Source organism: Nesoenas mayeri, assembly GCF_963082525.1.
Source record: "Nesoenas mayeri genome assembly, chromosome: 2".
NCBI lineage: Eukaryota > Metazoa > Chordata > Aves > Columbiformes > Columbidae > Nesoenas > Nesoenas mayeri.
In genome coordinates, this window is record NC_137543.1 from 36,569,604 (window position 1) to 36,583,517 (window position 13,914).

The following is a 13,914-nucleotide window of genomic DNA, read 5'->3' on the forward strand; positions in this document are numbered from 1 at the left end:
AAATATTATCCATGTATAATTTATTAAAAGCTGAGTCAAAGAACAGGTGTTGCTATTGTAAAGATTAATTTTGCAGCTCTTCTGCTCAGACTCATAAATTATGAACTCCTGGGCCCCCTCAACACTAAATCACACACTCAACATCCACACACATTTATTAACTTTAGGGTGAAAAATGATGTGCAATCCTGCCAGATGCTCTGCCTACAAGCACTGGCACCAGCAAGCATGCCAAGGCCCCCACTGACTCTCCACTTTACAACCGGGAACTGGCAGCTTCTCTTTGTCAGCAGTGGCGGTTCTGCACTTTCTGCTTGCCAACAACACTAGCATATAACCACAGATGGGGATGATACCATTATTATTGTTATTTTTAGTAATTATCCTTGTTAGATTTCATATACAGAAAGTATTGCTTTGATCAAACATTTCTGTTCTACTGCTTTAGTTATATTAGTAAAAAGACTGACCTACTATAAAGGGTGCAGCAGTTAACTACACAGGCTTATAGACAATCTTAAAAGAGCATATTACAGCTGCAAATCCCTCTTTGCTACAGAAACTATAGCTCACAGCTACCTTCTTTCTCTTCTCCATTCTCAGTGCCATCATACTGAGGAAAACAAATTCTTATTAGTTAGGTAAATATAACCTCTACTGATCTGGGTGTCAGGATCAACACTTTTATCTACAATTTACCACTCTGTCACAATGAGCAGTGGCAATGATCTTCCAGGATTCTTGGAATCTTACAGCACAGAGTCTCGGATGCTCACAAGTCCCCACAGCTGTGCAATCCAGGTATAGGAGCAATGAAAGAATCATGCTGTGTATCTGATGTGTCCTGAAGCATCAGTCTCCCTGATCACATAATCAGCAGCAGGCCATGTGTGTGCAGCCAGCCCTACCAATGTTGGTGGGACTGTACATTCATCAGCAAAAATACAAAGGAAAATACACACGCACAGAGTGGGCAGGTACCAGGCTCTGCCTCTGGCCACCATTGGTAAGCTTCAGCCTAAAGTGAAAGGTTCAGGTGCAAGTCAAAGTGGACTTATACATTTGGACTAAAATCAGCTGGACCCATAGAACTTCATTTTAACACCGTACTAGTGTTAAAAACCTAGCACATGCTCTTCAGTATCTCACTAAGAAAACTGAAATTTCATAGTCAAACCCTGGACTACGTATGGCCTTGTGAAACTAGTATATAAATAACAAAAAATATTTTTTAAGTAGAAAAATTTAAAAATACATTCTGTTTATCTGGCATGATTATTATTAGCCATCAGTCTCTTACACAGCTGTTCCATTCTGTAAAGAAACTGGCCTTTTTTTTATTTTAACTGCATATTTAAAGCAATTTTAGTATAACGCATTATGTTTTCTACACATGCTGATTAAATTGCCTATTCTTTTTAAGCATATCTCCTAAAATATGTTAGGAAATACTTTGCATATCCACTCTTGCAGATCACAAAACTAATGTGAATTTTAAAAGAAAATGCAAAACATTTGTTTTCAGCAAGATCATTTACAGGTACCTTATAGGTACAACTTGCTACAGTTTGAATGTACTGCAATTTATAGCATGTTACTTGCTTTTACTTGTTCTGTCATTTAGGTTATGATCCTGCTGACCTTTACTTTCATAATTAGACAAACGCTTCAAAGAGTGTAGGATATTAAGGATTACTCGTGTCACTAAAAACTTTTTTCCTACAGAGGAATTCAAAGAACACAGGCAAAATAGAGGTAATGCAGTCAGGAGGAGTCAGGCTCAACCCTTCAGAGCTACTGGGGTGTGGGGGGTTTTTGGTGGTTTTGTTTGGTTGGTTTGATTTGTTTGGGGTTTTGGGATTTTTGTTTGGGGTTTGTGTGTGTATGTGGTTTTTATTTTTGTTTTTTTTTTGTTTTTTTTTTTTTGCCAGTCAGTACAAATTTACTAAACAGACTATCTATTGAAACTTCATGCTTCTTTTCTGGAACAGCAACATACAAATTGTTTCACTTAGCCAAGTAAACTGTGGTCTGTGATCATTTTGTCAATGTTCAGTGAATGTAGGAAAGTGTATGTAAATCAATTCCATAAAGTTCAGCCCTCGAACAAATGAATAATTGGTACTTACAAGAACAGCTCCTGTGAGCAGGCATGACATCTTCACATGATCTGATGATATGAAAAATTGTAAAAGTTGGAGGGTTTTTGACATATTATCTGGTCCTAACAAATATACTTACATTTGTCTTGGTCAGCTTCCACTCCTTCACTTTCTGTGTCACTCGGCAATATCCAAGGCTGATGAGCAAGCTGAAGCTGTTGTAAGAATTCATCCTGCCACAAACAGATCTATTTTAGATAAAATGACAGAGAATGGTTCTATATAAATGCAGACTGTAGCAAACACTCTAGCCTCAACTAATTAGAGAGGAGAGAGCCTTTAATAAAAAAATCTTGCTGTGAAATAAAACCAGAATGTAAGGAATACTCAGGCTCCATAGAACTTTTTTAATTGATTTCTTTTTTATTTATCTATTCTGAAATAAAAAGGCCTCTTTAGCTATCTATCTGCTATAGCCACAGATATACACACACTCATCCTAGAAATGCAGTGACATGGAACAAAATCTTAATGCAGATGTTCCATCTGTCCCTGAAGTGTTTGGATTATGCCTAGACATGCCATGCACAATTTGCTTAAGTAAGGCTTTGATTTTTCAGAACTTACATTTTCTCCAATCTAGTATGAACAAAGACCTGAAACTTGATTTAGAACCTACGGTTTTATTGGAGAAGGAGAAAGCCTAGGAAAGAAGAATACTATGGAAACTTTTGTCTCCAAGATAACATAAAACTGTAAGCATCAAAATGTAAATGTTTTGCACAGTTGAAAATCCATATGCTGCTGTATACATGCTTTAAAAAATGTTTACAATTGTCTCTTTTACATAATGTATATATGTATGTATATAAAAATATTTTTGACACACATACGTATGTGAGCATGTACATACATAGACATATAAAATACTTTGACAGGTTCCTTTGCAATATTCAAGGTGAGAGATGAGACTTGAATGCATAGTTTTATATTCAAAAGCCATTCAAACATGCAAGTCTAGTTTCTAAAAGAGAACTTAAACATTGGCCAGATATCATAAAATTACTGGCCAGATTCTTGCAAGCACCTGAAAGAAAAGGGGGACAATAGCCCTCTCTTCTTTTATACCAGCTGAAAAACAGAATCTACATTTTCAAATTTAAATTGTAATGCACAGCACTACAGCATAATTTTTATTGTTAGGCTACCTGGTTTAAAAACAGAACTCAGGCTTGTTTAAATCCGTTCTTGGAAATGCGAGGCCGTTCAATCAAGATCTAGCTCACTGGGAGTAAATTATGAATTCTTTCAGTAATCTGTTAAAAAATCCATGATTGCTGCAATGGCTCAACACTAAGCTCAGGCAGGAGCTCCAGGCCTGCAGCTTGCATTGCCATTTCAAGTGTGTTCAGTGTTTGAGAAGGTTGAACTGGGCAAAGTTTTTTGGTCCAAGGAACAGGATTCTTGCAGTAGGAGCCAGTGACTCTCACACAAATCAGCACACTTTCTAAACTTCCAAAAACACAGAGCAAAGAACTGAGCCAGGCCACAGAACAGAATGAAATAACTGACCAAAAAGAGACTTCTTGACATTGAGTTGTGCTCTATACACCAGTAAATGGGAGAAGAATTTCTGTTAATCAATGCTGTATTTAAATAAGCTGAAATTTCCCATTGTTAACAATGACAGACCAGTAAAGATTACTGAATACCACTTTAAACTATCTGGGCAAAGTGATTGTAAAATTCCAAGTGTTCAGAAAATGAAATGGCAAACAATGGAGTCAGTAGTATTTTCATCTCAACAGCTATTGATAATCATCACAGAATTGTGTCACTTTAATAAAATCCATCCTAAAGAGATAAGCAGGATTCAACATTCCTTTGTCAATTTATACAAAACACCAAAGGATAACGTAAATGCATAAAAGTATTCCTGCCAAAGGATTTGGAACCCTGATTTATTCATTTTATAGAGATAATAAAACTATTTCTCTAGGTAGCATTTCTTTGCTATAATTCAATTCAGCCTTGAACAGAGCTGATAATAAAACACATCTGTTAGAACTTTGTAAAATTATGTGTGCCAAGAGGCAGAAAGTCATCCATAAAATCTCAGATCATTATAAGTCTTGAGCATTAAGAAACCCCAAAACATTCTTAACAGCTGTTACGTTAAGCACTCGCCAAATTATTTAAGATTTGTGCTATAAAAAGATTAAACCATCCTGAGCTATAGCATGAACTTTCCTAAAACTTAAAAAGAACTCTGAATTGCATTTATCAGTAATATTTTTGTATTTTAGACTTCTGTTACTCAGAAATACATGACAAACTAGAAAGCACATACAAAACCTACAGTGAAAGTTGCAAAATAATTTACATTAATTTACATTATCAGCTTTGAGTTTTACACACTTGTGTTCTGTAAAAGCACACACAAAGACAGAACTTTGTTGTTCTTCTCCTACCCAGGACGCCTTTGACCTTTTGTCTCCATGGTCAGAGAGAAGCTGTGACACAGAGAATGAAACCACATGGCAACAAATAGGGGGACACCTCTAACATGGCAAAAAACATCACTGAACAGAGATACTTCCTGGGTATGTTCTGTCTAAACCCACTTCTCTAAGTGACCAGGAACTTCAGTGGGCAAAGATAACTTAAAAGACCTCCCAAAATTTCCAGTACAACACTCCAAACATGGGGCTGGGAGTGGCAGATTGGCCAGACCTGTTAGCTACTTTCCGACATTCAAGAGCCTTTACAGCTTGAGAGAGGAAGGACTTCAGTACGAATGTGTCATTTTAGCAGTTTTCCCCTTGGAAGCAGAGCTAGTCCCAAGATGAGTTTTCATTAAGTCAAAGGTCACTTGTGCATGTCAGGAAAGGATAAATAGGGTTTGAGCCAGGTCACTAGCAGCCAAAGTGCTATTGTACCCAGAGAGCAGAGAGAAAGAAAAGAATTTGTCGCTTCTGGAAGGGATTATAACAGAGGATAAGATCCTGCATAGAAATGCTGAGATTTAACACCAGCTTTACAGTGGGCTTGCTGGATGAAACTGGACATGCTATTCTAAATGTAAAAAAGGGTAATAATACTGCTCATTTCTTAAAGTTCTTGAGATGTATATGTATATAGATTAGAAGCATAATATGATACTTTTTGTAAGAGCTATCAGCAAAGCTTGGGATTTGGCAAACAGACATAACAAATCCCAGCAGTTGGAATGGGACTCATGGTTATTAGTACTATAACTACAAAAAGGCTGTGGAAGGAAGCATTTTTAATTGTCTGCCTTGTTATAGGAAAGATCAGAAGTGTTGGACAGACTGGATGTTCCTTAGTGGAGATGCAGTGCCCATTGCAAGGTGCTTTTGGGAGTCTAGACAATAATTCCAGTTGACATAATGTGACTACATATAAGTTAAGAACAAGACTAGGAAGGAAGGAAGGGGAGTGAAGTGTTTAGTGAGAAACAATGAAACCATTTCTTCTGAACATTTTTAGTTAAAAATTAATTTCAATTTTTCTTTTCTGGTATGTGAGAAAATTCCATCACACAAGCACACTCACCCCTCAAAACAGGAGACAAAGGCCTTTTGTTTGTCAAAAAAGCAAAATTGTTACAATTACATATTTTTTTCCATGGAAAACTTGTGGTTTGAAAATGCGTCAACTGTCAGTGAAGATACTTTCAACAGAACTGTAGTCACCTTCAGTCCTCGTGTCTTAAGCCGGATATCCAGTTCTAGGTGAAGAAGTAGCTCGAGTTACAGGATTAGGACACTGCCATTCAAACACCAAATGAGGATTTTTTTCTATCACCAAATTTAAGTAAGATTTCCTCTTCAAATTCTTTAGTTTTAGAGTGCCTCATTTCCTTTCTTTCATACTAAATAATGGAGGCCATATACTTAATTGCAAGATTACACTAAGTATCAAATATCTGATTTTCCTACAAGCATCTCTAAGCAATATTAACAACATTTTTATTTCTTTAAAAAGTCATTAGACTGATAATACATTGTGTCAAGTGTCATACCCAACAGATTTTTGAAACAAATTATACTTCTGAGAAACAATTCTCTAAAGGTCTGACATTTTTGTCAGTCTTGGAATAAAGTTCTCCAGGCTTTAACAAATGGATTACAAAGAGATTGGTAATATATAGTGGGAACCGATTTATTCTATTATTAAAAAATTAGCAATCTAGACATACAGGTCCTTCTCAATTCAGTATAGAAGGACTGGCATTTCCTGAGAAAAAAAAAATCACCTTTGTAAGGCATGTAGCTGAGATAGACAGCGGGGCTATTCTTTCACAGACAGGTGCTTTTATTTCCACTGCTTACACCCTAAAGTTACCCTTAAGGCAGCTAACGTTAGCAGAGGAGAATCCCACTCAAAATTTACAAGGTACTTTAACTTTTTGTTTTGTCTTGTTTTAAACAGAAACTAATCCTGTAAAATCCATTAATATGGGACAGGAAGTTTTTATGCTCTGAATCAGCCTAGTTAACATGCACATAGTACTAGACAGTGATTCAATGAGGTTGGACATTTTTTCATTGCCGTTCCATTTTGTGTTTCAGAGAATTTGTCCATTCAGTGATGCCCAACTGATCATTCCAATGTGTTGAAAAAGTTAAAGAAAAAGCAGACCAAGGAAATATTATGCACCGCCAGTGCAGCAGGGAAAAAATACCCTAGAATAATAAAGATAAGATAAAAGCTGTGTTTAATAATCCAGAGGTATGCAGCTCTTAGAAACTGTTAGGCTAATAGAACTGCTATGCATCATGCAGGTAAAGTCCTACAGAGCTCATGGAAAATTTGGGGGGCACGAGTGTTTCAGTATGGTTTCTGTAATAATCCTGATATTGTCTAATCAGTACCTCACAAAGCTGAGCAGTATTTCCTTGCTAATTTTCTCATCCTTATATTTCAAATTCTTTTCAGAGTGGTAAGTTACTTTAGGTATACTGATGTTACTTCAACATAGAACACAATCTAGTCTTCACATTATAGGAGCTCTTAAACATAGCAAAAACATTAAATCGAAAATCTTACTTCTGATAAACTGCTTCTCTGAGTAGTGACAGTTCCAACAATGTCTCCACTCATTTGCACAGAGAGCCCTGAAGCAGCGCTGAGGGTCCTCCCCATTTGGCTCTTAGATGTCAAAGATCTGCTTCTTTGCATACTAATGATTCCTTCCCTATTTCCTTGGTTGCTAGGGGTAAGAGGCCGTGACAGCAAGCTATTCGGGGTCACAGGTCTGCTCCCCGGAGCTGATGGAGTTGGTGGCCTGTTGGTTTGTGTCCCAGGTGTTGGAGGCCTACTGTTAGCAACGCTGGAGACCTGTGTTCTGCTGTTAGTGGGCAGCGGTGGTGATTTGTTTCCTTGAAGCTGAATGTTCTTCCCCGTCTGAGTTGGCACTTGAGGCCTCGGATTTTGGCCTTGTGTAGTCTGAAGATTGCCTTGATGGTCAGATGTAACTAAACCATGATGTTGGATGCTAGGGCTTCTTGAGAGCCTTGCTTCTTCCCACAGCGCTAGGTCCTTCTCAATTTCTGTGCACACACACACACAAACAAAAAAGGAAGAAACTCACTTTCTGTTTCTCTCTGGTTTAAAACTCCTACTGATTTTCTCCAACGTAAGTGACAACCTGAAGCTGTGTAGAGAGCATCTATTCACCCTTAAAATAGAAAGCATCAGAATTAACAGTTCAAATGTTTGACAAGCATTTCCTCAACATTTATTTACATTTGATTTACGGCAAACACAGCTATTCCACAGAAACAAAATATTACCATTTCATTGGCAGTCAATACAACCTATGAAAATCCTGCTCATTTCTTAAAAGCTACCTCTCTGTGGCTTTTGCAGTTTCTCATTACTATCAAACCAAGATGGAGCAGTGAGCTAAACTTGTCATCCTCAGCTGCAGTGCAGTGACTTTTGCTTCTGGCCTCTCTGTCTATTGCCCAACCAAAACTCTGGGGGAAATGACCCTTGAACTCTGGCACATCTGGATCTGTGATCCTGTTTCAATCTGAATTTTGTGCTCTGTCCTGCTGTCAGTGCCACAGCAAGTGATGGGGTCAACAACATTTAGAATCCAAGGTGAAAAGATGGCCATCATTTCGTGGTCAAGTCCCTCCACAGCCCTTAAACAGCCATAAGGAATAAGATCCTATTTAAAAACAGAACAGATCAGGATAGCGATGAAAAGTGCCTTCTGAATTCATTTAAATCATATTAACACTTCTAATGAATTAAATCAGACACATCCAACAAAGTTAGGCAAGGGTCGCTGGAATTTATGTTAGCATTGCTAACATATTGAAAGTCCTTGCAAGTAAAAAGTCAAGCTTAAGAACAGTTTACTCAAGTTTATTTTATCTTACACAATTGTCATGAATTTTCACTCTTGCTGGCATGTACTCTACCATAACTTGGTTTTTGATAGGGACAGTTGGTTATCGTTAGAACAGCAATGGCATTTCCCATTAAACTGTGTAAGCCACAGTCCCAGAAGCTGTAAATCAGCAAGGCTCTATTGATTTAAACATCTATTAAGTGAATTTACACAAAATTAGCATTTCATCTTTATAAGTATATAAATAATTTCAGGTTCTAGAAGTCCCCAAAGAAACAGATTCTAAATTGCATATTGGAAAATCAAATTTTCTTTCATTTGTGTCTACCAGTAGGCATAAAAGGAATGCTGTATGTAAAATAAAGACATGCCACCTTTAACATTAACTTATTTTGTAACACCTTGAAACTAGAAAATAAGCTCCATTAATTTCCTGTTACTAGTCTAATCCAAGATATTTCACACATTTCAAATGCTATTACTAGAAAAGCTGATAAAACTAAAATGGTTGTGAAAGCCTCAGTTAAAGTCGTATCAATTCATTAAAGATTAATTGTTTTGCTGTTAGCAAATTTCAAAACATAGCTATTATTTCTAGCACAGAGTTGGTAATATTTCCAATTGCTATCTTGCTGACCTCTTAAAATTCATTATTTCCATTTTGAAATAATTATGTCTTGAAGTACTCTTCCATTATGCTTTTAAAAAAATCGATATGCATCACTTTGGAACTTGTAAGATGCCTGGAAAAAAATCAGGGGCCAATAAATGACAATGTGGGTTAGCTGACTTAAACCAAATGAGGAATATGGTATTTTAAAGATTCATCCTAGCCTATGTCTTTGCAAAATTACAGACATCTAACTTCCCCACGATGATTCAGTATGCTAAGAAATTATCTAAATATTGAATGATTTAATAAGAGTTAAATAAACACTTCATTCTGGTTCATGTTTCCTTAATTCCATGTAGTAATCAAGCCTGAAGATAAACCAATTATTGTAATCATTTCTCCACATATAATTAACATGTTTCCATAGTGTAATTATTGAGCTTTATTTAGCACACATCCTCTTTTTGATTTTGCTTCAATATCAGCTTTTCATCCAGAAGGAAAAGGAAAAAAACATCACACATCTCCAACTTTTCAGTATTATCTGATCCATAGTAAATACTAGAACTGAATTAAGACTAAGAAATTTTTAAATCCCTTGTCAATGCCATTTAAAGGAAAATAAAATGCAGGCAACAGAGCAACACAAAGGCATTTTACTTTCATATGAGAAATACCAGAACAAGGATATGATTGATAATTTGCTTACAAACTGTTCATATATTCAACAGTTCTTCTTGTGACAAAATATATTCCAGAAGTATCCAATGACCACAGAGTCAGTGTAACAAACCGAATTGGCAAGATACTGCAATTAGCTATCAAAAAGAAAAATATATTCTCCACTTGTGTGTGATATGAAGCAGCCGCAGTAATATAAGAGACTGGACCTTAGAGAAAAGTATTACTGATCCATATGTAGAGAAGGAAAAGCAAAATGATTGCTTCAATACCTGATTTTATGATCAGGTATGTAAATATCAAATATCAAGGTACTGAAGCAGTTGCTGGCAGTTGGTGCTAGTCCCTAATTTAGGCACAGGCACCAAACTATGCCTTATGTTAGGAGTGAGTTTTATCCAGCACATAGTCTATAAGAGAAAGCCAGGCTCCTTAAGAGCGTGTATCTGAGACAGGGGACCACACTTCAGGATTAGACAGGTATTCTAAGTCATAATTCAGGCATCTAAATGACTGCCAACTATTGCGTAGAATTAATAGGTTCCAGTGTGTTGGTAAGAGAACTGAAACAGGGAGTCTTGCTGATATAAGAGACACTTGAACTTTTGCAAACGTATCAGACAAATAAGGCTAAGCAAAACCAGAGCATTATGAGCTGATTTCTTCATGGAAATTGCGTTATCTTTGTCTGTGACAGGAATGATTGTCTCAAGCAGCATTGGTGTTATAATGAGACATGAATTATTAGGAATACAAGAGTTCAATGTCTAATAATCAGGTTGTTTTCTTGTGAATTTCTCAGGCAGGAAAAAGTTACTGAATGGCAACCTCAGGTTACAGCATTACTGAAATAATGGGTCACAAGCCAAATGACAAGAACAGTATTGATGTGAGAGAGAAGACCTTGCAGGTCCCACAACAGCAGACTGAATCTCAGAGACTGCGCCAATGTCAGCTTACAGTCAATCCAGTATTTAAAATTCCATATTCTATTAAACATGGTAGTTATTACTGTCAGCTTTGTCAAGGGAGATCTGAAGGAACTGCATGTTTCAGAGCACAGTGCATACCAAAACACCCTGTACGACCATAGAAGTGTGAGCAGTCAGGACGTAAATCAAAGCAGGCAGATCTTCACCAGACCCCTCCTGAGGGACAACTGCAGCAACACAAGAGAAGGCAAGTGCTACCTCAGTGCAAGAGGCCCCTGGGGTACCCAGGTCCCTGCTCTGCCACAGAAACCTGATGCCCACAGCAGGGCCTGCTGGTCTCCTGGTTCCTACTAGATGTTCCTGGCAGTTTCAGTTGGAGAGGGGGTTAATGGATTTTCAGTCTAGTGTGTTAGTGGCTGCATCTCTAATAGCTACAATGCCTTGAACCTGTCAAAAAAATTGAATGACAGTATCTCTGTTGTCAGAAACAAAACCTGCCTAAAATATCTTCATTTGTAGATACCATAATTTTTAGTTCTTGTTCCATTACAAGCAAACAAATCTTCTAATGAGCTTCCCTCATTGTGCCCATAGCTTTGTCTTCTGCCTTGACTTTAGCTGCAACAGTCCCCACACAGAAGTACAACAGCTGTATCTCTCTTTACAGAGGATACAGCTCCCAAGCCTTTCACACTAGCATTATTGGCAGGGTAAATGTCCAAAGATTTTTAGAAAATCACACTGGAAGTGGGAAGTTCTCTGTCTCACTCTCTGAAAGAAGGGTTAGATACATTTCATTTCTCCCTCCACCTTATATATACAGTCTTTACGTTCCAGTTTTGCATTATTTTTCACAGAGTTGGCCCATGAAGCACAGCTTTCACCATATGATAAATAGCAAGCATAATACAGGACTACCATGCTATAGGTCTATGTCATACCTTATAACTGAAACTGAAGATAGAAAAATGCTGATTACATAAAGCAACAAATTGTAAACTATATTTTAGGATATCCCTTACTAATTTTCACAGAGCTCTGAAACATATTTTCATTGAAAAACAGGGGGTTTTGTTTGACCTTTTAGAAATGGATACCCCACTACACACAACAGTCTTCACTTAGCCAGAAGTCTCATGAACAAGGTGGGCTTTTCCTGCAAAGCCATCTATTCTCAAGCTAAAGGTCCACTGCAGCCTCTTCTCATGACTTTTCAACTGTAGGTGAAGCATCAGTATCTCCTTATTGCATAAGTGTTGGTGAAATGTGAAAACAACAAAGGTGCACTATTAAGCTGTCAAACTGCAGTATATTTAACACAGTTTAATTACTGTTTAATTACTGTATTTACTGTAATTACAGGAAAGTTCGTTATGTCTACAAACACAACTGTGATGTTTCTCTTCATTCAAGAAAAAGGGAAGTTTAAAGTTTTTATCTGTTTTCATCAGCATGTGAGATAGATAATTTTTTCCTTTGTCTAAATAGTGGCAGAGCTAGCTGGGTGACTACTACAAGGCGTTTTATTATCCCTTGCTACCATACATACCAGCCAGGTGTTTCTCCATGGTCTGAAGTTCTTTTGCTGCTAAGGAGTCCTTAAAGAGCTTCTGCCTTGGGGAACCTCCAGGTCTGACAACCATGGCATCCAGGGTCCAAACTGTCTGAGACTTTCACAGATAAAAAGAAAAGGCAACACTTTTAATCTAGTTTCAAATTTACATGTGAAACAACAATTTTTTAAAAATTTAGAATAGTGAATCTGGTGCTTTTTATACAGAATATGTAACAAATTGCAACAATATTGCAAAATATTACAAAATATCATGTCTTACCTTAAATAATTTAAATAGTAGGCATTACTTAAAATCAACAGTTCTAAAGTAATTAAAATATATACCTTCACAGAAGCTCTTGTTCCACACTGAGACATCATAACAGGACAAATTCTTCAATTATTTACATTCTGCACAGTTCCAGTTATTTAGTGGGGGTTGCACTTTAAACTACCATAACATTTGGCAACACATCTCTGCAAAGCAGAACTTCTGGAAACATCACAGAATTTCCTTATCAAAGTTGCCAGTGCTGTTTTATCACTGCAAGAAGTTTTTCTTTCAGGAACAGCAACTAAATCACCAGGGCAACACAGCAGTTTGGAAGGGATGCCAGCAAACAGACCACCTCCACAGGCACCTCACTATTGAACACTGTGCTATTCAAAATTATCTGCACTTTCTGGAAACCACTCAATACAGTTTCAATAAATTATTTTAAAATATACTATGAGGTGAACTTGATACTGTTTTTTTAATGTTTATTTGAAGTATCCCCAAAATATATGACCAAGTGTGCAAGGCTTGGTTATAAAAACAACAAATGAAACCATTCTTTTTTGCCTTCCTTTTTAGAAAAGTAAGCATAATTCTACAGAATTAATATGCTATATGGGATATATTTTACATCATTTTACTATGCTCCAAATAAACACTGCCTTGTATGTGGCTCAACACTGTGAACCACACATGTTTAAAATATGTTATCATAGATTCATATTTATAAAGCAACAGCAATACTGTTATGCTGCATAGGGTTACATTAAAAAGCCTAGTCCTATTTACCAGCATATGAAATAGTTCAAAGCTGCAGATAATTCTGTTGGTATTTACTCACAACACTTTTAGAACACTAATGACATTTTTTGATTTGCCAATTGTGTTTTACACTAGTTCTGCTCTGGGTGAAGTTACCCATATTCAATCCCAGGTAAATACAACGGAACAGCTAAATAAAACAGTAAGTTACTCAAAGTGGAACTGATCCTGCAAACACATGTATGCCAGACATATCACTACCTCTGATTCACCCGTTCCCTCAAGAGATTTTGAGAATTTGTTACTTCAGTCCTCATTATGAATTCTCCATCCAAACCATAATCTGGCTTGTTAAGGTTTCTACAGAATATTTACCTGTATTAAATTACTCCCATGTCTAAATGTCTAATAGATATTAGTTACCCAGCATCAATCTCTAGATGGAAGAATATTTTATTCTGTGAACAATCCCTCTGAAATAAATGAAATTCATAAGGATGGGAAGGGTGAAGAGAACCTGTAACAAAACTCTAATATTTCAATTTTCAGCCTATTGTTAGATATACTCTAGTCCTCAGACTTTTATGGCAGAAAAAGATCATTC

The 13,914-nt window shown here is 36.8% G+C and overlaps 1 protein-coding gene across 1 annotated transcript in view; it reads right to left on the reverse strand.

The window, feature by feature from the left end:
• Positions 1-1,636: 1,636 nt before the first annotated feature.
• The window catches only part of LOC308037369 (uncharacterized protein C8orf34 homolog), a gene marked incomplete at its 5' end in the record, with an annotated part of 143,302 nt that continues 131,024 nt past the window's right edge, over positions 1,637-13,914 (reverse strand). The window contains 5 exon segments of the mRNA XM_080339099.1: positions 1,637-2,161; positions 2,165-2,224; positions 2,228-2,335; positions 7,176-7,678; positions 12,266-12,386. Of these exon segments, the coding sequence (XP_080195225.1) occupies positions 2,126-2,161; positions 2,165-2,224; positions 2,228-2,335; positions 7,176-7,678; positions 12,266-12,386 (828 nt within the window). The 3' untranslated portion in view covers positions 1,637-2,125.